Source organism: Pantherophis guttatus, chromosome 1 (assembly GCF_059756535.1).
Source record: "Pantherophis guttatus breed Tessera chromosome 1, ASM5975653v1, whole genome shotgun sequence".
NCBI classification, from domain to species: domain Eukaryota; kingdom Metazoa; phylum Chordata; class Lepidosauria; order Squamata; family Colubridae; genus Pantherophis; species Pantherophis guttatus.
This window is the reverse complement of record NC_142063.1, coordinates 35,142,340-35,169,752: the sequence shown is the minus strand read 5'-3', so window position 1 is coordinate 35,169,752 and position 27,413 is coordinate 35,142,340. Positions and strand designations below refer to the sequence as shown.

The 27,413-nt window shown below is 38.0% G+C and overlaps 1 protein-coding gene across 4 annotated transcripts in view; it reads right to left on the bottom strand.

The window, feature by feature from the left end:
* Positions 1-10,380: 10,380 nt before the first annotated feature.
* The window catches only part of BRF1 (BRF1 general transcription factor IIIB subunit), a 220,274-nt gene continuing 203,241 nt past the window's right edge, over positions 10,381-27,413 (bottom strand). For all 4 annotated transcript variants that reach the window (XM_034433593.3, XM_034433595.3, XM_034433594.3 and 1 more), the window contains 3 exons: positions 19,529-19,580; positions 17,279-17,447; positions 10,381-13,178 (listed from right to left, as the gene is read on the bottom strand). In XM_034433593.3, coding sequence (XP_034289484.2) covers positions 13,141-13,178; positions 17,279-17,447; positions 19,529-19,580 — 259 coding nt within the window. In that variant the 3' untranslated portion in view covers positions 10,381-13,140. The remainder of the gene's footprint in view (positions 13,179-17,278; positions 17,448-19,528; positions 19,581-27,413) is intronic.

The window sequence follows — 27,413 nt, the reverse complement described above, 5'->3', positions numbered from 1 at the left end:
TTTTCTGACAGTGACAACAATAAATCAATGGAATAGCTTACCTCCTAGGGTTGTGGCTGCTTCATCACTGGAAGTTTTGAAAAATAGACTGAACAACAATTTGATTGTGTATAAGGCTCCTGCCTTGAGCAGGAAGTTGGACTAGAAGATCTCTGAGATCCCTTCCAGCCTTATGATTCAAGAACTACCAAAATTATGCAATTTATATTGATCTAAGCCAGAGATGTGGACTGCTGCTCTATGAGTAAATTCTTCTGGATTTAATGGGATTTACTTTTACATTAGACATGGGTCCATGACATATGAACAGAGCACTTGGCTCCATTGCTGTCTGTTTGGCAGGACTAAGGGTGGTTTGGCCCAAGGTCCTGAACAGCTTCTACTGACAAGTATAATATTTTGTCTAGACAGCTCTCTTGATACATAGCATCTCATTTTCTCTTATTTCCTTCATATTCTAAGGGATGTGTTTAATAACCTTTATTTGACATTGATTCCATACTTCTGCAGAAGAGGTAGTCAGGATGTTATAGGTATCTTATCCCATCAGACTGAGAGTGCATGTAATTTCAACAGATCACAATTGTGTCAGCTAAAATTATCTTTTTTTCCCCTAGAATGGTTACTTACTGAAAAAATATAAAGGCACTTTGGACAATTGTCCTTAAAGAATAAAGAGAAGTATCCTTTGACCATCTCTGCAACATCATTAGGACAGAGGAACCTATCTTCTTCTGGTTTTGGCCCTACACTTATTAACCAGCTAAGACAACTGGCTCTACAGCCTCGCCTCTACAACTTCAACAATGTTAAAGAATGTGTGTCTATGCAGATTCTCAACCATTCAGGTCATGTTTGTCTCAAAAGTGCTTTTCAAAAGGCAACTGGACTTTCTTGGGTTCCCCCCCCTTGAAAACATATCACTTCTCATCCAAGAAGCTTCTTCAGTTCTGACTGAATTCTTGGATGAGAAGCAAAATGTTTTCAAGGGGGGGAACCCCAAGAAAGTCCAGTTGCCTTTTGAAAAAGCACTTCTGTGTTAAGATGTGTAGATTTAAACTCCCTGAATTCCCCACTCAGCATGCTGAGGTTGAGACACACTGTTGTAGTGCATTAGGTGGAAATGATGAGAGTTCTACACCAACATATTTGAAAGGGAACTACAGTACATTTTAGGTAATTGACGTAAACCATGAAGGTGCATGGATTGAATTTTGGAACCTTAAGACAACTGATTGTGAACAGAGGTGGTTTTCAGCCGGTTTGTACCAGTTCAGGTGAACCACTGGCGGAGATCCTGGGTGGACCTGCTCACCCGCTCACCCACCCTGGCTCTATGCTGTCCTATTTAGGCACGGTTTTAAGGCCGGGCACATGCGTGGAAGGTGCATGAGTGAGCAAAGCGCATGCATGGAAGGCCAGGCACATGCGTGGAAGGTGCGTGCATGCACAAAACAAGCATGCACGCCCGGAGCAAACCATTAGCAACTGTGAAACCCACTGCTGATAGTGAACACTTCCGTTAGGTTCATATCTCCTTTTACAGACTCTTCATGCACAGCTCCTTTTTTTTAGGTCACATGTGTAAACGATAACACCTCTCTTTTTAAAGGCAAAGCAATTTGTCATCATTATTATCAACATTAACTCTTCTATGGTGAGAAGTGCTATTGGAAAGTGGCTTTGTAGATAAAAGATGAGAAGCCTAGAAGATTTATTCCCCACATGGCTAAAAATAGTAATGTTTTCCATGAGCAAGACTTCACCGGAAGCATCAGCATATGTTCTATTAAGGTATTTGGGGGCACCACATCCTTATCGCTGATATAGTCATTTTGTGCAGTTTGATAGATGTTTAATTCACTCTATCTCTCGCTCTGACCACTACAACAGAGTGGAAGAAATTATTCCCAGATGAATAGTGTGTGAAATATCAGAACATTAGATCACCATCGCACAATAATATTTTAGAAGATTTTTATTAGTCATGCTAAGCCTTGGTACTTCCTTCCTCCCCTAGGAAAAGAAGAGCACTACCCCAAGGTTTTCACTGTGCCATGATTACTTCTTTCACAGGCATTGAGAACCATAAGGGAGTTCAGTTTCCCATGGCTCCTGACACATAGAAAAGTTGTTGCAATAGAAACTATATGGTAAAATACATGCTTTTACTCCACCCTTGTACCTAATTAAAGTTTTGGGTCACTGATCCCAGTGTTATGCATATTTATGTCTCCCAAAGCAAGGGATTTTCCTACCTTATTTACATCTGTCATAGACTGAACCTCGGACCTTCTGCATGTAAAGTAAATACTTTATCATTCAATTCTGCTGCCTGTATTCATAGCAAACTGAAGATAGATAGATAGATAGATAGATAGATAGATAGATAGATAGATAGATAGATAGATGATAGATAGATAGATAGATAGATAGATAGATAGATAGATAGATAAGATAGATATCATGTTTTCCTGAAAATAAGACCCTGTCTTATATTTTTTTGAACCCCGAAATAAGCGCTTGGCCTTATTTTTGGGGACGTCTTATTATTTTGGAGCGCGTGAAGCAAGATGGGGCTCCTCTTGCCATCTTACCTGATTTCCAGCTCTGCGTTTAAATATTTTTGGGGAAGGCTTATTTTCAGGGGGAGGCTTATTTTAGTGCATGTGCTCAAAAGCCCAATTGGGCTTATTATCAGGGGATGTCTTATTTTTGGGGAAACAGGATAGATAGATAGAAAGATAGATATAGATATAGATATAGATATAGATATAGATATAGATATAGAGACAGACAGACAGACAAACAGACAGACACTTTGAGGAGTAATACTAGAATAACTGTCCATGAATTATCTTTAAATTTCACAGCCTGAGACCTTGAGGCTGCCATTCTTAGTTATCCACTTACAAGCTTCAATCCTACCAGAAGTTTGTAGAAGCCACAAGGTATTAAAGAAAAATGATTCCATTTTTATATCTAATATAGGATGACAATCATGTTTAACATAATCTCTTGCTGGTATAATCAAGTCACTAGAAAAATGCAACTTTGTGTATTGTTCAAGAAAAAAAAAATCTCCAAAAAGATACAAACATTCTTCACCGATTAGACATGCCTTCCTTGATAGAAGTAAAATAGCTATTCAAGGAATCTTTGTACATCACTGAGTCACAAAAATGTTAATAACCATTTTTTAAAAAAGAGCCATATACTGTATATATCAATACTCTGCACATATCCCCTAATAGTTGGTGGCTTATGCAATTGTCTTTCTAGAGATCCTATACAGTACTACATAGAAATTATGTATTCATTTAGCATGATTAGTGTGATTCTGGGAAGCATAGAATAACATGTGAGCTTCCATGATGGTTCTTGTGGCATACTGATCAAAATGTGTCAAAACTGACCAGTATTGTTTTTACCATTAGCACAGAATGCAACATGGACCACAGACACGAGGCCAGGAGTTTACATGAAAGCCTTGATGGACCTAAGTCATAATGACTGGTGGAAGTCAATGTCTATGGAACGATCTGGTGATGACTATGGCATATGAGAGATTGCAACTTGGAATTTAGATGAATAAATGGTAAAGATCATGAAAGCTAAGTTTTGTTCTTTAAAACAGGACTCCCTATCCCTTGACCCTACTGGGCCATAGCTCATTCGGAACTGAGCCACATGAGCAGTTGACCAGTGCATGCATGCACACGCAGCTCAAATTGCACAAACAGCGGGCCAGCACACATGCATGCGCTCAGATTGTACAAATGGGGGGCTGGCACATGCACATGCAGGCTGGTTCCCCTCTTCCTTGCCCCCCCCCCAAGCCATAAAGGTTGGGGATCACTGCTTTTAAAAAATGAGAAGCATTTAATAGATTCAAAATTATTTTGCTAGGTGACATGAATGGATGGGTGAGAATGAGACAAAAAAATACAGAAAAAGTGATTGGGTCGTTCAGAAAGCCAGGAATGAAGGCAAATGATGGCGGTTGAGTATCTGCTTAGCAATATTCTGTTTTGAATACGTGGTTTAAGTGGAAGCCTATTTATGTGTACACATTGCAAAAAAAAAATCAATATAAAACTGGAAGCATGATTCATCTGAAAATTTATGATGAAAGATTGAAATAATTAAGAGTACAAGGATGATGTGGGCTAATCCATGGGGGTGTGGGTGGGGAATTAATTAATTAAATGTTATAGAAAACTGAACAGGAAAGAAAATAAAAAAGTGAAATAAATGAAAGTAGAATGACTGTGAGAAAAGTCTACATCAATTGGGTATGAAAAAAGTATTAGCACATAATTGACAATAGAATGAACAGAAAATATATACAAGGAAAGTGGATGTGGAAGATTGCTTGAAACATTATATAAGTGTTTCTCAACCTTGGCCACTTGTGGACGGGTGGACTTCAACTTCTAGAATTCTCCAACCAGCCATGCTGACTGGGGAATTCTGGGAATTGAAGTCCACCTATCTTCAAGTGACTAAGGTTGAGAAACACTGTTATAGAATTATAGAGCATCACAGAACTACATCAAAAGACAGTATAATAAAGGCAGTTTGATGGGTTGTTAAAATGAAGGAAGCTGTGGATAAATGTAAGAGAATGTTTGATTTTTAAAAAATAGATGAAAGATAAAAAAAAGATGATGCAAAGAATGTAGTATAAAAGAACAAGGAATGGTTAAGATTTTAATACAAAGAAAAAGTAATTTTGGTGGAAAAAACCCATTTGGAAGTAAATGAAGAGGACTAATAAGGGGGTCTCTGGCAGATTGAATGGAATTAAAAGTTGGAAGAATGTTGCTATTATTCTTCTATACAAAGAGAACGGTTGCAGAGTGAATGCAAAAATTACAAGGGGGGAGTTTGCTAAATGTGTTTGGGAACATGTTTGGCAGAACTCTTTATTGAAAGGATGTAAGAGGTGGCATAGAGTAATCTTTGAGTAAAAGTTCAATGCAATTTGATGCAGACCAGGTGTTTGCTGTTCATCGATCAGTTGGAAATATATGAACATGAAATGTTTTATTGTATGTTTGTTCATTCAGAGAAATCATGGGATAAAGTGAATGGATTTGAATTGTAGAATGTTTTGTGTACGTAGAGTGTATGGTTGGTTATTGAATGCAAGAACAGCAATATGTGATGGAAATAAAGCATGCATGAGAGTAAGTGGAATGCTTAGTGAATGGTTCAATATTGAGCAGGGAAAAAGACAAGGATATGTGATGACCCATCAAATTCAGGAAAATAAAACAAAATGAAGTAAAATATACTGTAAGGGAGACAACTAACACCCCTAACAAGCTCTCATAGTATCCTGGTTTGGAGAAGAAAGCAGATCTTTAGAGATGTCTTAAAGACCAGCCAAAGTAATATCAGGGGGAAAATTTTTCCATAGAAAAGGTATTGATATAGAATAATGCTTCCTCAGTCCTATAAGGTGGCACTGTTGAATTGATGGGAGTACACCAGCTTTATTGGATCTTATAAGAGAGGTAGAGGTAACTGGAGACAAGACAATTCCACAGATATCCAGGTATGGTGTCATGACCATCAGCATTGCAATTTTGAATTGCAACTGGATTCTCACTAGTAACCAGTGCAGTTCTTGCAGTAGAGATGTTACATGGGCCTAGTGAGATGCATTCTGCACCATCTGTAACTTCTGAGCAATCTTGAATAAATTTGTGCAAAGATCTTCCTAGGCATGACTGTCCACTTTATATATGGAAGCGAGAGTTGGGAATGTCAAGAGAAACACAGAAGCTAAATACTGTGGGAATGGAATTATGCATTATAAAGCAAAAAGAACATTATAAATGAATGGATACCTAATACGAGTGATCAGTATGAAAAAAAGATACATTGATTTTTAGATTTTTTAGATTTTATTATATTTTTATACCGCCCTTCTCCCGAAGGACTCAGGGCGGTGAACAGCCATAATAAAATAATATACAAGACAAATTTAAAAACCATATTAAAATAATTCAATTTTGGCCGAATGTAAAATTCCCATTCTAAAACCCTTATAAAACCATATTAAAAACTCATATTTAAAAACCCGATTAAAATTATTGTCCCATCAGACTGGCTTGCTGGAATAACAGGGTCTTCAGCGCACGATGGAAGGCACGGAGGTCGGGGATCCTTTGTATATCCAGGGGCAATTCGTTCCATAGGGCAGGAGCCCCCACAGAGAAGGCTCTCCCCCTGGGGGTTGCCAGCCGACATTGCTTGGCTGACGGCACCCTGAGGAGGCCCTCTCTGTGAGAGCATATTGGACGGTGGGAGGCATTCGGTGATAGAAGGCGGTCCTGTAGGGATCCTGGTCCTAAGCCATGGAGTGCTTTGAAGATGGTGACAAGTACCTTGAAACGCACCCGGAAGACCACCGGGAGCCAGTGCAGCTTGCGCAAGAGAGGTGTGATTGAAGTGATTTTGTCATATAGAAATAACCAAAATATGAATTTGGGGCTGTCTGGAGCTTATGAGATTCTTACACAGAGAGGTGAAAATTTTTAAAGGATAAAAGGAAATTTTAAAGGATAAAAGAATTGTATGAAACGGTGTATTGATGAAAGTGATGAAAATAAGGATAATTTTCAAAGCTAGATAGCTTGCAGTTATAACTAATGGTGTTGATGTACTGTAATTTATTTTTACCTGTTTCATTTTGCTTATTGTACATCTTGAATTTCTTTGTCTATTTCTTACTTCTTTTCTGCATTCAGTATAACGTTGCTTATTTTGAAAAAGAAGAGCAAAATGAATGCTTGGTTTTTTTAAAAAAATACTGATAGATCTGCAAGAGCATGTAGTAACATATGGCTTAAAATATCTATAAATAATGCATGCGTGTGAAACAAGGAATTGGAGTGTGGTTCATGATGTAAGTCACAGGAACCATCCAGGATGCCTTCAGTGCTTTTTTGATTGTTTGGAATTTGTGTATACTAAAGACAATGGCCTTGTAAATGACAGCAATGACAATACGTATATTTTTCAATGAACAATTCATAAAGCAGCATGAAATAATGAACTCCCACACAATCTAAAGAGAATGCAAACAATATAGTTAAAACTAGTAGGAATAGCAATAGCACTTAGACTTATATACTGCTTCACAGTGCTTTCCAGTCTTCTCTAAGCAGTTTACAGAGTCAGCATATTGCCCCCGCCAATCTGAATCCTCATTTTGCCCACCTCGGAAGGATGGAAGGCTGAATCAACCTTGAGCCTGGTGAGATTTGACTGCCAAATTAGAGGCAGCCGGCAGTCAGCAGAAGTAGCCTGCAGTACTGCACTCTAACCACTGCGCCACTGTGGCTCATACCAGTGCTGTGTGCTCCTGCTTAAAGCTTCCTGTACTGAAGAATATAACTTCCATGAAAAATAGCACATAGAATGGAGATAAGATACTAAATGTGAATGTTTGATATATAGATTAAAATACCAAATACCTGCAAATGTTTTGAGCCATAACCTACATTTGTCCTCTCTGTGCTGTTTGCTAAACGCTAGATTTTCATTTTCCTGGGGTGCCTGGGATAATTGCTTGATATACAATTTAGTTTTAATTGGTTGTGTACAGACATCCACTCATGTGAAGGTCGGGGTTCCAGGGAGTCATCGTTCTCAAAATGCTGAAGGGGGGGGGGCTTGCTACAAACAGGCATATGCAGCAAACACCTGGCTTACCACCTGCCTATTGGCTGAGCTGCCAGATGACAGAAGAATTAAGGAGGCTCAGTGACAAAAGAATGAAGAAGGTTACAGGGTGCAGAAGCACAACTCAACAGCTGGGATATTTTGCCTAATTGAATGCCTTAAACATGTGTACTAGGGAGGAAAGATACACACATTTCACAATTTAAAACCAACAGTCCCTGAACTCCTACGTTTCATCTGAAATGAGACTATAATCCAAATTACTTCAAGGGAATTCCACAAAATGTTTCAGCATAATATTACAGTGGCAGATGAAGGTTAATAGTACCACTTGCCTTTCCGTGTTGTTGTTGTTTTTGCCTAAGCAAGCACAGAATCAGAAAGTGGCATCTGCTTATCCATGTGTATTCCCCGAGCTTAATTATATCAAAGAGAAATGAATTATGGAAAAAAAGATCTTATGAAATTAAATGAATCATAAACTTTGATGCAGGTTGGATATCTTTAAATATGTAAAGATAAATTCAAATATTTTTCTGTCCTCACAAAACAATGGTCTGCTCCCCCATGTGTAGTTGGAAGCAAAAACAGCACACACACACACACACACACACACACACACACACACACACACAGAGAGGGGGGGTACACACACAGAATAGCCACATGAAGCAGCCATCTTCAGTATACAGTACATGACTGGATAGATCTAAGAGGAGTTGAACTGGCAGCCTCCTTGTGACCTGTTTACTATCTCCAGTTTATAAAAAAAGAACTGAATTCAAGACAAAATTAGATAGGAGATTAAAGACATTTTGGTCACGTTTTAAAAATACAAAGTAGTAGATCTTGGGATCTACTTTTAACCCCTTAGGAAGGGGTTAAAAAAGAGCTGATTCAGATTGCAGGGGGAAGAAAGGGGAAGCTAACTTCTTTCCTTGCTACAATCTTGATGAAAATCCACTATTCCAGAGCTGCTATTGGAAAGAAAAGTCCTAAAAGTGTCAGTGAAGGTCTCTCTCAAATGGAAATAAAGAGCTTCAAAGAAGTGATTTGCAGCAGGATCTCTACAAGAAAGAAAAGGCTCAGCTCTGTTCCTTGCCTGCTAAAATACCAATAATTAACTATTTGGCTTCACAATAGCAATAGCACTTAGACTTATATACCACTTTACAGTGCTTTACAGCCCTCTCTAAGCAGTTTACAGAGTCAGCATATTGCCCCCAACAATCTGGGTCCTCATTTTACCGATCTCGGAAGGATGGAAGGCTGAGTCAACCTTGAGCCTGGTGAGATTTGATCTGCCAAACTGCTGGCAGCCGGTAACCAGCAGAAGTAGCCTGCAGTACTGCATTCTAATCACTGCACCACCGCGGCTCATCATAAGTATAATTTGTGCAATGTATTGCATACAAATAACAAATGTAATGTCTAGGGTTTTTTTATTATTTTATTTACTTCTATCTCATCTTTATTATTTTACAAATCAGTCATGGCGGTGAACATATCCAACACACCTTCCTCCTATTTTCCCCACAACAAATTAAAATGGGCTGGACTGAGAGTGATTGGCCCAAAGTCACCTGGCAGGCTTTCACGCTAAGGCCAAACTTGAACTCATGGTCTCCCACTTTCTAGCCTCACTACAAGGCCAAACTGGCTCTCAAACATTCCATCTACAGATATAGGATTATCCTGTCTGGGGTAACCTGATCTGAATAACCAAAAGGTGGTCTCAAAGAGAGATAAAAAAACTCCTGCCTTTTACTGCCATCTGGCGTTTGTCCAATTTTTTGCACCCTAGATCAGATAGCTCGATTCAGAAATTAATGTAGGAGGCAGCAAGACTGTAGTTCCAGCACAACAAAAATGCTTTAAACAAAAGTTATCAGGCCACGTACTCGAATGAATGGATTCTTAGTGCTGTTTCTCCCTTTCTTCATTCTTCTTGGGAAAATTAAGCTTGAGGATAGGAGGTAAGAAGCTATTACAATAACTCCAGTCTTTGTGAAGCACAAGGAAGGATAGAACAAATAGAAAGGATAGAAATCAATGTCAAGTACAAATTGAATGGCATAGTGGAATGCAATGCTTCCAAAACCACCTTTTCACTTTTGTATGTTTAATTCTGTAGTGTAGGATCTGCAACACTATTAGACCCAACATTAAAATGTTATTTGTGGGCAAATAGTGGATGAAATTCAGAATACAGCTGCATTTGCTGTAAACACATAGTTAAGTTACAAAAATGCTTTTTCTCTCAACTACTTTTTACTATTCTGTCATTTTTCAACAAAAGCATTGCATATTACATTTAAATCTGATGAGTGATGAGATAATGAATGCTCATGTCAGAATTTTATAGATTTATTCTGTGAGTTGTTACTTTATTATTGTATTTATTTGTTTGACTGTTTTTGTTCTTTTAAATTTTTGCTGGTCATTGACTGAATAAATATTATTGATTGGCTCAGTTTAGGAAAATTATGCAGCTGAACAATTATGTTAGTATGCAATGGGCAAAACTATTTAAGACCAATTCTTAGCTCTCTCGTTTCTTTATCTTTCCAAAAAATAGGATGAGAGGCTTGGATGTTAAGACAGATAGAGAACAGAACAGTGATGCAAAAGGAAGATATGGCTTCCAAGAACAAATTGCAAACAAGCATATATATATAAACATTCTTTGAAACAGCATTTTTATTAGAAAATTAAATAGGATAAAGGGTTTAATATTACAAGCCCCTACAAGAATGACTTTACTCCCAATTCTACTTCTTTTGTGGCTTATTTTGCAACCCAACAAGAATAAAAATGCTTAAATGAAATTACAGTGATGGCCAACCCTGATCCGCTCGGACTCTGATTATGAAGTGTCTATTGCATGTTTATCCATGATGCCCCTGCTCCACCCCTTCCAGTTTTGTAACTTGCAATCCAGATATGTAATTGAACTGGTTACAATGCATAGCCAACTCCATGGGGTCAATCTGTGCTATGAAGAACTACACTGGAAAAAGAAACTTGCCAGGCTGCATAGAGAACCCAATGACATAGGTATCTGATTATAATGTGATTATTATGAAATTGATCTGGGACACAAACATTACTAACTTACATCTGATTCCAAAATTATGGATTTCCTATGTGTGTGTGTGTGTGTGTTTCCTCTGCCAACATAATACTTTCTTTGAAGCAGTAGCAATTTCTATTCTAAGAAGTCTGACAGAGAGACTTTCATTTTCTCAAATGCAATGAGGAGGTAAAGTCACCAACCAGAGGTTTTACCTCTTTTCGAACATCTCTTTGGAAACAAATGAACTCATGAGACAGAGATGCAAAACCTGTGGTCTTCCAGATGGTGTTGGATGTCAGCCTCCAGCATCCCTCATCATTGGCCATGCTGGCTGGGACTGCCAAAAGTTGTAGTTCAGCAACTTCTGGAGGGATACAGGTTTCTCATCCCTGCCATAAGGCAAAGCAGCAGCTGCTCAAGCTAATTGTTGGCAAACTCCTAATTCAGTGCTTACAAAAAAGCATTTGTTTTGCTTGTTCCTCTAGCAATGAATAAATTATGTTACCATAACAATCTTTTTCAGAGAAAAACTGGACAAAGTATTATTGAAAAAAGAGTTGTAATTTTACAAGTACTAGTGCCCTCCACACAGGAATAGTTCACTGGACTAGACATATTTTTTCTTATTGTATATATTGCTAACCTTTAACCACCTTGAGTTTAATTTAATAAGGTGATAAATCTGTACCTGGCCCAAGTATGCCAGTCTAAATGTGAAGTGTTCATTGATTGAAAGCTTCTGTAAAAAAAAAAAAATGCCTGCATTTCTCTCTACTATGCTAAATTGCCTATTTGGAAAGGATCATTTGCATGGAATGCCATTTCCTCATGGGAATTCCAATTTGCAAACTGAAGCAGTATAATTAAGACACAGTTTGCCATTTGAGATCCTGGTCTTGGAAACAAAGGAAAACAAATTGGTTTCCACTTCATTCTTCAAGTGGATGAAATAAAAGCACCATCCCACTTTGAGTTGGTATAGTTAAGCATTGGCAAAAAGAGGTAGTTTGGCTAATATAAAGATCAACATGAAAACTGGGTGTCTTTCACTTAAACAGAAAAACTATTTTCCATAAAGCTACTTCGTTTGTTCAACAAAAGATGAAAAGTGTTATTAATGCTTCTGCTTCTAATAACAAATAAATGTAGTGGTACAAAAATGTCACAGGAACCAGAGCTAAAATCTGTCTTACACAATTTAAGTGGGGAAGCTACTAGTCTGTTTTACATTTCTCAGGGTGCTAGTTATACCAACTGATCAACTGATAAAATAGGGATAGATGAGCCTCTTGCACTGTTGAGTTATAAATACATCCTTAATGACATCATTACATAATATAAAATTACTCTGCATCAAAGAGAAAAAAAAATAGTTCAAAAAACTTTAAAAAACAAAACAAAGACATTACCTTGGAGAGAAATCTGACACTTCTGCCAAGAGGACAGAAATTGCCCTGAGATATCATCTTGTTTTTAAAATTAAAAAAAATAAAACCTGGGATGGGGCACAGAAAGCTTGTGAAATGGTCCTCAGTCAGAAAAAAAAAGTGTCAGATGTTAATTTGTTGAGCTTTCCTTCCTTCTGTCCTCAGCCTAACCTTTGCTTGCCCCATCTCTAATAGTAGCAATGAACTTAAAGGAAGATCTAGCTTAATTTTCTTGGAACACAAAATAACTTGCCTTGCAAAGAAGCTTTGAACAACAGCAACACACATGAGGTCTCCACTCTAATACAGCAACTTTTTGTAAGGAATTAAAAACAAGAAATATAACTGCTGTCTTACACTGACATAGAGATTACAGGCAAGCAATGGTCTGATCCTAGGATAGTATTAACAAACAAACAAATAATACATTTGAACTTGTTTCCAAAGGAAGCTGTCTGCCCATTTTGATACGATTCTGAAGCATGAAAATATAGATGTTATAGCAGAAACAAACTTCTGCTTTAAGAATCCTATTGATGTAAACAATATAACTCAAAAATGTTCTATTTTTTAAAAAAGTTCAAGTCTCAAATATATTCACACAAAAGTCTAGCATTCTGTAACAATTCTTCTTCTTTGTACACATTTTTACAGCAATATATATTATTGAATCCAGGACATTGTAAGTCCAAAGGAAGTTTGGGTAGCCATTTGGCTCTTCTTTCATCTCTGGAACTGATGCTTCAGTTAATCTTTCTTATGTCATGATCCAAATCAGAAACATTTCAAGTATTCTAAAGTCAAGCTCCAGTGCCTGCCTGTAGGTCAAGGGAAACTGACAGGAATCCACAGCAAACAGAACCTTTGTTTCCAAGGCAGGAAGAGTTGTTTTTACTACTAGTGGCTTCTCCCACCATTTCCATTTGGAGACAGAAAAGTTTAATACCCATCGTCATCTTCCACATCACAGCCATAATCTAAAAACAAAGGAAGGAAAATTATTAGATGCTGTAACATCATCACAAGATAGTCTACCACAAGCTAGACAGTTCACTCAGGGCACAGAAATAGTCCCTACCAGCGTAATAAACAAATAAGCAGGGAAGTATAAAACTTACAAATAAATAAAATAGAAATGTAGTCAACTAAAACACTTGAAAAGAACCAAAGCTCAAAAGTGGATCACCTAAGTCACCAAGTGAATAAATTACTATAACTTGTAAAGTATCAAATATACTTTAGGGGGGTGTCAAGCTCAAGGCCCACAGGCTGGATTCGGCTCGCGGGGTGCTTATATCCAGCCCGTGGAACTGGCCTGGAAATATCAAAGGACCAGCCTGCGGTGCCTCTGGCAGCTAAAACGGGCTGTGTGCGCCGTCCCCTCCCCCATGCCTCGTTTTCACCCTCCATGGCCTCCTGCAGCACTCTGCCAGCTGGAAACCGGCCGGAAAACAGGCTGAAAACGGCCAGCAGAGTGCTGCAGGAGGCCATGGAGGGTGAAAATGAGGCGCAGGACCCCCCATGCCCTGTTTTGGCCAGCAGGGTGCTGCAGGAGGCATCCGTCCTGCCACCGTACGCTGCCCCCCCCGCCACCCCATGGAGGAGAACTACAATGTTGATCTGGCCCTTGAAGAAATCCAGTTTGACACCCCTGGGGTAAAGGGTTCTAACAAAAGGTTTTATTAGGAATATTTATGCTAACTAATTCCTAAGTATATTGGTCATTTACTTCACAGATTTTTCTATTATACCCAGCTATGTAATCTTACAAAAACTAATCCTACCAACCTCCTTTCATCCCATCTGATTGGGTGCTGTCTTTTAGTTTTATGGTGTTCAAATATACTTCTTCCTTTTGGTAAACTTTTTTTTAATGCTTGAGTCAGTGTTTACTTCTAGAGATGGCCTGAATTACTTCTGGCGGTTTTCTTGGCAAGATTTTCAGAAGCAGCTTGCCACTGCCTTCTTACCAGGGCTGAGAGAGAGTGACTGGCCAAGATCATCTAGTTGGATTTGTGCCTTAAGCAAACCTCACAGTCCCCCAGTTATTTATCCAGTGCCTTTAACCATTACACCAAATTGACCTTCTATATAAAATTACTTCCCAAAATTACAGCGGTTGCAGTGGCCCCTGCAATTATCTGATCAAAGTTTGGGCACTTGGTAGCCCACCTACCTTTATAACCCTTCACCTCCCCTACCCATCTCCTCCCCCAGCCCACCTCTGCCCTTTTGGCCACCCTACACTCTGCTGCTTCTGCTACCCTGATTCCACTAGCTCAGGGGTGTCAAACTTTCGTTGTCACATGACATATTGCAACTTTTTTCCCTTTCGCTAAACCGGGAGTGGGCGTGGCCAGTGTGTGACGCATCCAGCCCACGAGTTTGACACCCCTGCACTAGCTGAACTTTGTCATCTTCTTTCTCCTGCTGATAAGGTGCGCTCAGCCTGATCCTTCACAAGGCTGATACTTGCTGGGCAAGGCCTTCTTCCTGAGTGTCCGTGACCATCCTGTGAGGCTTCAGAAGGCCTCACACACTTTACAGAAGGACATACATGACTCGGGGAAGGTCTTGCACAGCCAGTAGCTGCCTCACAAAGAGCAGCACGGAGAGAAAAAATATGAGATCAGCTGGGAGTTAGAGTTGGCAAAGTTCAAGGTGATAGGGTCTCTGAACTGGGGTGACTGGCCATGCTGCGGGACTTGAAACCAAACTACTTTCTTGCAGCAAATACAGACATGCAAATATTTAATTTAATTTAATTTAATTTAATTTCCAATTTATATACCGCCCTTCTCCCTGAGGACTCAGGGCGGTGTACAGCCAAGATAAAAAACATAGAATACAAATATTAAAACATTTAAAAATATATATAAATTTTGGCCCGAAAGTTAAGAATCACAGACTAATTAAAAGAATTTAAAAATTTTAAAAATTTCTTCTTAAGCCAACCCGGCTTGTTGAAAAAGATAGGTTTTCAGGGAACGACGGAAGGCATTGAGGTCCTGGATTCTTCTTATCTCCGGGGGCAACTGATTCCAGAGGGTGGGAGCCCCCACAGAGAAGGCCCTCCCCCTGGGGGCCACCAGCCTACATTGTTTGGCTGATGGCACCCTGAGGAGGCCCTCTCTGTGGGAGCGCACGGGTCGATGGGAGGACATCGGTAGCAGCAGGCGGTCTCGGAGATAGCTAGGCCCAATGCCATGGAGCGCTTTAAAGGTGATAACCAACACCTTGAAGCGCACCCGGAAGACCACCGGGAGCCAGTGCAGCTCGCGCAGGAGTGGTGTTACATGGGAGCGCCATGTTGCTCCCATCACTACCCGCGCTGCTGCATTCTGGACCAGCTGGAGCCTCCGGGTGCTCTTCAAGGGGAGCCCCATGTAGAGAGCATTGCAGTAGTCAAGGCGAGAGGTGACGAGGGCGTGAGTGACTGTGCACAAGGAATCCCGATCAAGAAAGGGCCGCAACTGGCGAATCAGGCGAACCTGATAAAAGGTCCCCCTGGTAACAGCCGTCAGATGTTCCTCCAAAGACAGCTGCCTATCCAGGAGGACTCCCAGATTGCGAGCCCTCTCTGTGGGGGCCAAAGACTCACCCCCAATAGTCAGTGATGGAGTCAACTGACTATATCGGGATGCCGGGAGCCACAGCCACTCAGTCTTGGAAGGGTTGAGCCTGAGCTTGTTCCTCCCCATCCAGATCCGCACAGCCTCCAGGCACTGGGACATCACTTCAAGGGCATCGTTGGGGTGGCCTGGGGTGGAGATGTACATCCAATATAGGGCACAGTGTTTTGGTAATGCAATTATAATTGCATATGCCACAGGAAATGCAATTCCCTACACTCAAATCAAGCCAATGTGTTACGATTATTCTATAATTCCTGCACAAAAGTTGAAATCAGCATCCATTGCTAAATTAAAGGTATTGAGAAACTTACACAATAAATAATCAACACTCCACCCAGCCATCTCCCCATGACACTGTCAGGTCTCACAATTAGTATATTCCACATCAAAGCACTGGCTATATGTACATATTTATGTTATAATGAAAGCTTTAATACACAAGCATATTGTAATAGTCAAACAAACGTATACCCCAGTTCTCCTTATTGAATATTATGACTTTGGGGAGAACTTTTATGATTGTTATTTATGCTTGAAAACCAGAGGCTATAATCCATTTATGAAAAAGCATTAAATGTTAATTGATAATCTATATCCTTGTTCACTTAATTAACTTTTAAAAGTCATTTGGAGTACAGAGTTAAGAATAGAAACCAAAGGTTCACAGTCTACATTCATGTCAAGCAAGTTCTATACAACAAAACCTGCCTCCCTTCCGTTGTCATTTATTTATTTATTTATCTATCATTCATTCATTCATTCATTCAATTTGTATGCCGCCTCTCTCCGAAGACTCAGGGCTGCTCACAATGCACTTAACATCATTATAAAAAACATTTAAAATTAAAAACATTAAAAACATTAAAACTCATTCATACCATTCATGGCCGGATCTCGCCGGATCGCAAGAGCAAGATCAACGGCCCCAGGCCTGCCGGAAAAGCCAGGTCTTCACCGCTTTTCAGAAGGCCAATAGGGTGGGGATGGTCTGGACCTCAGGAGGTAACTGGTTCCAGAGAGCTGGGGCAGCCACAGAGAAGGCCCTCCCCCGCGGGCCCACCAGCCGGCATTGTTTAGCTGACGGGACCCAGAGGAGACCAACTCTGTGGGATCTTACCGGTCATTGGGAGTTATGCAGTAGAAGGCGGTCTCGAAGATACCCTGGCCCTGAGCCATGTAGGGCTTTAAAGGTAATAACCAACACCTTGAATTGTGACTGTCATCCCAGTTGTTAAATATGATAAATATAACTAACATAAATAAATTTGACCTGAACAGTCCCACAGGATCTTTCTATTAAATTTGCTGGTGAGAGACCGAGAAGCAGCAGCCACACAGATACTTTCATGTGAGACACCATTATAGATTCTTTGGGGAGTGGGGATCTTCTTTGGGTTTTTTGGGGGGGACGGGTATGTCTTAAAGTACATAAAACAGCCTACCGTTTCCTCCCATTAGTTTAAGGGCGCTCACACAATGATCCTCCTCCTCTTCAATTTCTTCCTCTTCCACATCCTCCTCATGATTATAAGATACTGGCCCAGTTTCCACCAGCACAGTTCCTGATTTTTCAACCTTTTCAGTTTCTGTCTGAGTACTTGGAAAGACTGCCTATAAAGGAAGAAAAGTTATTTTTAAAAATCCTCACCCTTTCCCTTAAAAATCCACCTAAGAACTTGTTTTGCTCACTTTAATTGTCATTCTATCAAAGCTTCAGCCTAAGAAAGTGATATCCCAGTCTTTTCCAAGCTTGTGCCAAGTAAATGTAGAGGATAACAAACTCAATTCTACTCAGTCAGAATAGCTACAGCCATATGGCTGGAAAATGATGGAAATTGTAATTCAAGACATTTGGAGAGACATCAAATGCAGCAAGGCTATTATAGGTTTCCCGAGGAATATTACTGTTGTTTGTTATTCTGATATTTCAAAACATGGCTGCAGTGGTATGAAGATAACTAAAAATGCAAGAAAGAGAGCCTCTGTAAAAATTTAGCTTTAGCCAAAGCAATCTGATGCTAGAAATCTCCTTTATTTAAGCAGAACATTAAAAATGATATGCATAACTTCTAATGAATTAAATAGTATTCAGCTGTAATTAGAAAGAGAATCAATAACTCATTATGCAATTTTGCATCAAACTGTTTAATTAGAAGGGCCTCTTTTCAATGGAACAATGCAAGCTTTGAATGCAAAACATCTCAAGTGCAATCCCTGGTATGAAAAGATCTTAGAAAATAGGACTAGGAAAGAAGTTTGCCTGGGATTTTGGAAAGCCATGTTTCAATTAGAATGGCAATTGAAACCAACTGGCAAACCACTTGATGAAACAAAGCATCAACTAATGTAAAAGAAAACGCAGAATGTGTTAGCCTTCAATTCCAGCCAACAGTCAGATCTGATGAATATTGTAGTTCAACATCTGTCTTGATATCTCTAGAGTAAACCATACTGTACAAATAGTCTTTTTATGTTCAAAGCAGCTCAGTCTACATTCAATTATTAAACAATACCAGCAATTTGGAAACCAACAGAACATTGCTCAGGTACATCACATTGTTCAAAAGAATCTCTACTACCAACAGGGAATCTGATCTCTCTATATGCTGGCTAATGAGCAAAACCTAAAACCTTTCTCAGAAAAAAAAAACCCTGTTAGATGCAAAAATGAAAGAAAATTTTGCAAGCAGGTTCTGACATCAACTGTGAGTTTCCTCCAGAAGAATCAAGACCATGTATGGTTTCTGGAGCTCCACAGACTGCAGTTCCCCATCAATAGCAGGGAAAAATATATATTCAACAACCAACAGATTCTAATGAAGATATTACTTATGGTTTGAAATTAATAAATATTGTTTATTGTTCTGTACAACAATAGTACTTAAAAGCAGTCTATAATTTAACAAAAGGTTGCATGCATAAAATAAAATTACTTTTGTCTTCCATCCTCACACTGAGGAATGAGCCATTTTGAGGAAGAGGAGAGATACCAGTTCAAAATAGTGATAAGCAATGACTATTAGATTACCAGTAGTTCCATGTTCCAACCACAGAATTTAAATCAAAACGTGACAAAGGCTATTGCGGTAACTTTTGTGTACATTTAATATAAATTACCATAAGAAATTACCTTTAAATTATAATGAAGTATGTCACCTAGTCAGCCTAGAGATTATTTATTGACTTTCTTTACAGAAAAGATAATACCATGAGAATGAGTCTCAGATTGCTGTTGCTGACTGGAAGTCACCCAAGTCAAGGTCTTTTCCAAGAAAATCCACATTCTTCTTGGACCATTTGCTCTGCTGTTATTTCCATTATGCTCTCCATCCAAAATTGTGTAATTCCAGAGATTATTTGGGAGCAATTGCTTTGCTGGCCTGTTTAATGCTGCGTAGTTAAATTAATTTGGATTTTACTCTGTTGTGATATATTGCATTATGCTATATTTTTGGTTTATTGTCATTTACCCAAAATATAGTTTATAAATAGATATATAAAGGGAAAAAGGATAGTGTATAACAAAATCCAGAGTAATCATATCACTAGACATTTAAAACTGAAATGTGAAGTCTGCCCTTCTGCTCTAGAATATGCTTAGCATAAAACTGAAGCTGACTCTGAAAGGAGAAGCGTGATGACAAATCTCTCCAGATTCCGAGAATGAAATAAAGTTCAGATCAATGCCATACCTCTTCTGTGGCCAGCTTTTTGGCTAGCTGGGTTGAAATCAAGGGTCTTAGCCTACACACAAACAAACAAAAAGAGTGAAAAAATGTTAGGTTCTTGATACAGAGCAGAAAGAAACTTAATCCTTTTATTTTGAAAATGCCACACGTATAGGTAAATATACAGATCCAACATGCTATACTCTTTTGATATCAGCAATTTTTATGCAGAGTACATATAAAAGAATAAGAAATGGTAATAAAAAAGAAATTGAAGACCAAAATATAAGAAAAAAGGAGGAAACAGTTTTAATATATTAACTCTCTGTATTATTCTATCATTGGTCTCATTGAATCCATACTCTTTAAACTTCTTACCTCTCTTTTTTTAACAATCCCATCAATTCTAACCAATGCCTGTTTTCTTAATTTCTCCTTACTTTTAACCAATTCACTTTGCTTTCATTTATTAGTGTTGGAATTCACTCCCCATTCATTCTTTTTTAAGGTCAAACCATCTCAACCTACTTTATCCTCACTAGTCAACAACTTCTGCTTCCAAACCATATTCAACCAGCGTCCATTCATTCTTGACTCTATCTCTTCTTGTTTTACCGGACACACTTTATAAGTACCCCATCTCCACTGCATTGAACTCTTATTTTTCCATTGAGATATCAAATTTTTACTAGTATTTAACAAAGTAGGCAGAAGCACACTCTTTACTCAGCCATTTTTTCTTTTTTTGATGAACTTGCTACATACTGTATATTATCCACTACTCGCCTACTAGCATTTATTTTTATGTTTTAGAACAAGTATTGGTTTCTCAATATGTAAAATTGTTCCCTCCAGTTCAACTATCAAACACAATCAGCCTGGTGTTTAATACATCACTTTCAGATCCATACTTCTCATCATATAATCTAACAATAACTGCAAATTATTCAGATTCTTAACCGATCCAGTATGGATTTCTATGTGAGAGTGTACTGCTACATTAACATCCCAGACCAAATCTTTTTTAATTGAAGATTCTGTTTGTATTTTATTTTGTTTACATATGTACTGAACTACTAAGTGGACATCACATATTCTTCCTGATTCCTAGCTCAATAAATATTCCACTTATTTTCAGAAATGCCTCAGCTCAATTGTATATGATTTACAGCATTCAACAACCAGCCTTCAATCCCATCTTCATGCAAAACATTCTATAATTCAAGCCTATTACATTATCAACATTTGCTTTTGAGTTATGAAATGTGTAATAAACATTCTGATCTTCCAATGACGTGTGGTAAATTTCCTGCCTGACACAAATTTTATTTGTTTTCTTCTTTGTTACCAGAATACTCTAAAATGACTCCTGGTAGCCGACATCATTAAAATAAAAATATTCATAAGACAAATACATGAAATTAATACTAATTAAACTATGAACCAACTCAGCATCTATAGTTCATGTGACATATAAAAACATTCTACTGTGTTAATAACATTCCTGTACACCAGCAGAAAGGGGACCATTCACATCTCCAGTGGAAGGTTATTTCAAACAAAAGAAGCAAAGATACTGTTGTCTTACTTCAAACATGTATGTGTGCATGTGTGTGTATGAGCATGTATAAGCAGTCTGGAAAGGCCAGCCCATTTTGAAGGAAATGAATGAGGAGAGACTGAGGAGAATATTTGAAGGGATGTCATTCAAGAGAGGGCGTGGACTTATTTTCTACTGCCCCAGAAAACAAGAGCACAAATGAGTGAGTTAAAACTATAAATGTCAGGTTAATGTCAACAGGAACTTAACAAATATGCAAGTTGTCAAACAGTGAAATAGGCTACTAGTTGAAATTATAAATTCTCCTTTATTGGAGATCTTCAAACAGAGATTGATGGTCTTCTGCCAGAGATGTTTTAGTGAATCCTACACTGAGCAAGGGGATGAACTAAATGATTTATAAGATCCTTTCAACATTTTATGATTCTATGGGGTAGTCTTTGGCTTCTATAAGGAAGGGAAGCCATAAAGAATTAAATACTTTGAAACCAGTAATTTGGATTGCATTTATTCAAAATGCTTCATATTTTTCTCCAAATTCAACCCTGGTTCTTCCATTACCTCCACCTACTGCAATTTAAGATACAAATATTAACTACCTATTAATTCATGCCTTCATATGCACTCACTGCAAAACGTAGAAGGCCCCAATTCATATTTTACAACATATTTATCATTACATTTCTAACTTTCATTCCCTGCATATATTCACCAACCTTATTCAGAAGATCAGAGCGATTAGCTCTATTACATCTTTCATTATGTCATAGTCCCGTTTCAATGTATCTATTTTCCTTTATTTTCCCCCTTTGTAATTCCTGCTCTTTTTATTCCTTTTACATTTCAAGTTGCAATCTTCCATATGTCATACCTGGCAGCAGGTGGGTCCACAGATATTGACCTCCATCACCTCTTATGCATTTGATTTAATCCAGCCTTACAAGAGTCACTTATGTGAGATTGGTGGCCATACAACACAAATCAAAACAAAACCATTTTGGCCAAAATATCACAACTGAAAATGTGATAGTGTGGCTAGCTATGGGTGCACATCAGCATGCCCCTATTACATCTTCTCCATGAATTCTTGCTGCTGGGTGATACTTACAAGTCACTTTATGGGATGGGACTGAGTCATCTATAGGACCACTTCTCCCCAATTGTTTCTATCTATCCCATCATATCCAGCAGGAGAAACATGCTACAGGTCTGTCAATTTAAGAAAGTCATCTTGCTGGACCCAGAAAACAGGCCCTTGGAACAGAATATTTATTTATTTATTTTATTAAATTTCTATACCGCCCTTCTCCCGAAGGACTCAGGGCGGTGAACAGCCATGAGATAAAACACATAAATACAAAAATTTAAAATGAATTAAAAACGAATTAAATAATTTGGCTGAATTTAAAATACCCCATAATTTAAAACAAATTAAAATTTACATTTAAAAAGGGGAGAAGATTTAGGCCAGGCCAGCTTGATGCAATAGGAAAGTCTTAAGCGTGCGACGGAAGGTGTGCAGATCCGGGATCCTCCGTATCTCTGGGGGGAGCTCGTTCCAGATCGTAGGTGCCCCCACAGAGAAGGCTCTCCCCCTAGGGGCCGCCAGTCGAAATTGTTTGGCCGACGGCACCCAGAGGAGCCCCTCTCTATGGGTGCATACTGGCCGGTGGGAGGCTATTGGTGGTAGCAGGCGGTCCCGTAGATAACCAGGTCCTAAGCCATGGAGCGCTTTAAAGGTGATAACCAGAACCTTGAAGCGCACTCAGAAGACCACCGGGAGCCAGTGCAGCTCACGCAGAATATATTGGCTCTAGCCCTTCTGGCCTTTCAGAAAGCAGTGAGGACCTACCTACATGTGCTCCAGGGTGTCTCTCTGTGTGTGTGTGTTGGTATCCTTTTTCTACTTCATGTGTTTGTTCAGCCATTGTTAGCTGCTCAGTGTCACTATGAGATGGACAGCCACATAAATCTAAATAAATAAATATTGTCTGATTGGCCCAAGGACATTATTGACCAACTCAGGCCTCCTGAAAACTGATTAGCTTCCTGGTGCTTTCAGGTAGAAACACACAACAAATTTGAAAGGCAGTCCACAAAATAGAAGTCTTTGGGCAGATCTATCATTCCCTCACTACCACCAACTAGAAATGCCCTCTCACAATGGAGGAGAACTGATGTGAAACCATGCCCTCCCCCTTCAATCACTCAGAGGCAGTCCAGAAGGATACCATGGTCAGTAATCCTGAGAGTCACAGAGAGTTCAAAGAGAACCAGGATTGCAAGCTGTACTCCACGAGTCATCCACAAGCACAACCAATGCAGGTTCTATACTGAACTTTGGCATGAAGCCCAATAGCAAAGGATGTAAAACTCAAATATAAAACAATTTGTTGAACTACTAGCTTTACGTGCAGAACCTGTACAAAATGAAAAACAAAGAACAGAAAACAAAAGGATACTTTGACAAGAATTATTTATGAACAAAGGTCACATAACTACAGCTCAGTAACAACTACCTCATAGTAAAATCTTGGCATGTCACCCAGAAAAATTCTAGTTTTAATGACAAAAGGACTACATTATTCATTTATAACATGAATAACAACTGTTTTTCAATAAAAATAGTCTCAGAATGGCATTACAATAAATAAAAACAATAACATTCCAGCAAATAGAAATATAAACCAAAGAAGAAAAACACCAAAAAGTCCAGTTCAAATACAGAATGTGACTAACAGAAATTCTCTTTTTACATAATGCCATACTACTGAGAATTAATAATTTGTACACTCGATTAAGTGTAACTGGCTCACAAAAACGTAGATGGCACAAAAAAATATATTGCTCTTCAAGGTGCCACATTTTGCAGAGGATTGAAATGGAAAAGTGTTCACTTGATACCAAAAAGACATTAGAATCATTTTTCGGTTATACTGAGGTGTTTTAGTTTATGTTTTAATAGAGTTTAATATTTTCATTACAGTTTTTTTATCTGCATAATTATTTTTATTGATAGGCACTCTGAGTACTACATTTAGTAGACAAGGAAGGATGTAAATAAAAAAAGGATGGGGAGACCATTCCATGTACAAAATGCCAAGTTTACTTAAACCATCTAACTTTAGAATATGGGGAGGAGAAACTGCAAGAAGCACCTCTGATAAACAAACTAATGTCAACCTATATACAACTTAGAAGTATTTAAAATGTAACAAAAAGTAACACAAAAAAGAAAAATATCACTTTTCTTTCAGCTATACATTTATACATATACATATATATTTTGTTGTATGTATATGTTTGATTTTAATGTGTTTTTAATGTGTTTAAAATAAACTTTTTAATTTTTTTTTAAAAAGAAGTATTTAAAATGTACATTTTAAAAATCTGCACCATGAATATGACAAATATGTATGCCACATAAATACTCTTGGGAGTTGATCCAAACCAGGGCTAATAATAGTATCAATAGTTTATATTCTCAGTCCATCCTCACCGTGTTTTATATGTGAACAGCATAAATGAATTTGTCAAGTTAAATTTGGTCCTCTAGGCATCCAGACGAGTGGCAGATGACAGCTGAACATTTCCACAGTGCAAACTTTGGTTAACTGCAATCTGAATGTGTGAAGTGGCATTTATTTTATTTATTTTATTTTATTTTATTTTATTTTATTTTATTTTATTTTATTTTATTTTATTTTATTATTTTATTATTTTATTTTATTTATTTTATTTTATTATTTATTTTATTATTTTATTTTATTTTATTTTATTATTTTATTTTATTAATTTAATTATTTTATTTTATTTTATTTTATTTTATTTTATAATTTAATTTAATTTAATTTTATTATTTATTTTATTTTATTTTATTTTATTTTATTTTATTTTATTATTTTATTTTATTTTATTTTATTTTATTTTATTTTATTTTATTTATTTTATTTTATTTTATTTTATTTTATTTTATTTTATTTTATTTTATTTTATTTTATTTTATTTTATTTTATTTTATTTTATTTTATTATTTTATTTTATTTTATTTTATTTTATTTTATTTTATTTTATTTTATTTTATTTTATTTTATTTTATTTTATTATTTCTATTACCGCCCTACTCCCGAAGGACTCAGGGCGGTGCACAGCCAAACAATAAAATACATACATTCAAAATTTAAAAAGTAGAATTAAAATCAAATTAAATAGTTTTGGCCCAGACAAATTAAAACCCCAATCAATTTAAAACCAATTTTAAAATTTGAATATATAAAATACTAAGAGATATTAAAAATTTAAAATCTTTTATAAAAGAGGGAGAAAATTAGGCCAGGCCCGCCTGGTGAAATAATAAGTTCTTTAGAGCGCGGCAGAAGGTGTGCAGATCCGGGATCCTCCGTATCTCCGGGGGGAGCTCGTTCCAGATAGTAGGTGCTCCCACAGAGAAGGCTCTCCCCCTGGGGGCCGCCAGTCGGCATTGTTTGGCCGACAGCACCCAGAGGAGCCCCTCTCTATGGGAGCATACTGGCCAGTGGGAGGCTATTGGTCGTAGTAGGCGGTCCCGCAAGTACCCAGGTCCTGAGCCATGGAGCGCTTTAAAGGTGGTAACCAAAACCTTGAAGCGCACCCGGAAGACCACCAGGAGCCAGTGCAGCTCGTGCAGGAGGGGTGTTACATGGGAATGCCATGTCGCTCTCATTACCACCCGCGCGGCCACACTCTGTGCCAGTTGGAGCCTCCGGGTGCTCCTCAAGGGGAGCCCCATGTAGAGAGTGTTACAATAGTCCAGGCGGGAGGCCTGGACTTTATTATACAGCTATACCTGTCTTCATCTTTCAAATCTATATTACATGTAAAATACACAAAATCTGAAAGCAAAATTATATTTGTGTTTTGAAAATGGAAAAAAGTAAAATAGTTAGAAAAGGAAGTTCTCAACAGTCTGGCTACATGCTGCTTCCTTAAGGATTGCAAGTTTCTTTGCTTCCTCCCACATTCAAGAACAGAGAAGAGGAAGTCAGGTGAGTCACTAAATTGGCTGCTGTATTGTCTTTCCTAAAAAAAAATAAATCCAATTCTTATGGAAAGTCTGGATTATTTTTGTTTTCTTCAAACAGGAAAGACTGCCTAGTTTCTGTTAAACTTCCAAGGCACATCTAGATAATTTTTAAAAGTAATGTTAGTCTTCTTCCATCCCAGTTTTTCACACTTGAATTTCCTTCCAAGTCATTCTTCAGCATGTTAATGGTGAATTGTAAGTAAGAAGTCACTACCTTATGGGGAATCAAGTCATAGCCACATTGTATCTGAATGATAAAATTTGGTAGGCCTGCAAGGAAGTTTGAATGAAAGCTGCATTAAAATACTTTACGAATTGATTGCCTAAGGGAACCAAACAAGGCTATGCTTTTGTGTTTGCTATAAATATAAGGAATTACCTTTCTCAAAAATATTTGTTTCCTATCTTATAGGAAACATCTTTTTCTGGAGTACTATAGATTACTCAATGATAGAACAGGGGTCATGATAGAACAGGGGTCCCCAACCACCAGGCCGCAGCCCAATCAGAACCAAGCCGCGGAAGTGGCAAGCATGTGCACACACAGCTCCATTTGTGACCAAAGGGGGGGGGCAGGTGAATAAATGCAGTTCCACTTGTACAAGAGACAGGCGTACGTGCCCACTGTTCGTGCAAATGAGCTGTGTATATGCATACCCGCCAGCCACTCACACGGAACCATTCTCTCCCCCCCTCCCCCCGCCAATCAACAAAGCCAGGAAGGTTGGAGACTGCACTTCTAGAGTGATCAAATAAATTTTGTTTATTCTTTCCTTATCTGAAATGCACTAGAAAACTCTCCTGGATATTTCAATAGTTTATTTAGACAATGGATGTGAGTTTTTGAGATACACAGATATCTTGGAACCGTGAATATGTAATGGGATGATTCTGTAGGCGGTGATTACATCTGAATTTTTTCTGCCTTGTAATGACAGTAAACCACCCTTAACATACAAGGCAAGGAATTCAATATATTAAAAAATAATTTTTAAAAGTTGGAGCAAGCCACTTTATCCAATTCTCCCTCTTTAGATCTACTGCCATTTAGTGATAAATGTACAGCTTCCATTAATTACTTATACATCTATACTGCAATATTGGCATAGTATTGCACTCATTAGATATTAGGGTTTTGTTTTTTATAAGTCAGAAAGGCAAACATCAAAGAATTAATAATAGTTCATTTTCAACAGGAGAGTAATCTATCTCCCACACTAATATACACCCTGCCCAAAATGTGCCAGGAGGTGAAGATGAGATGCAAGAATCATTAACCTTATTTC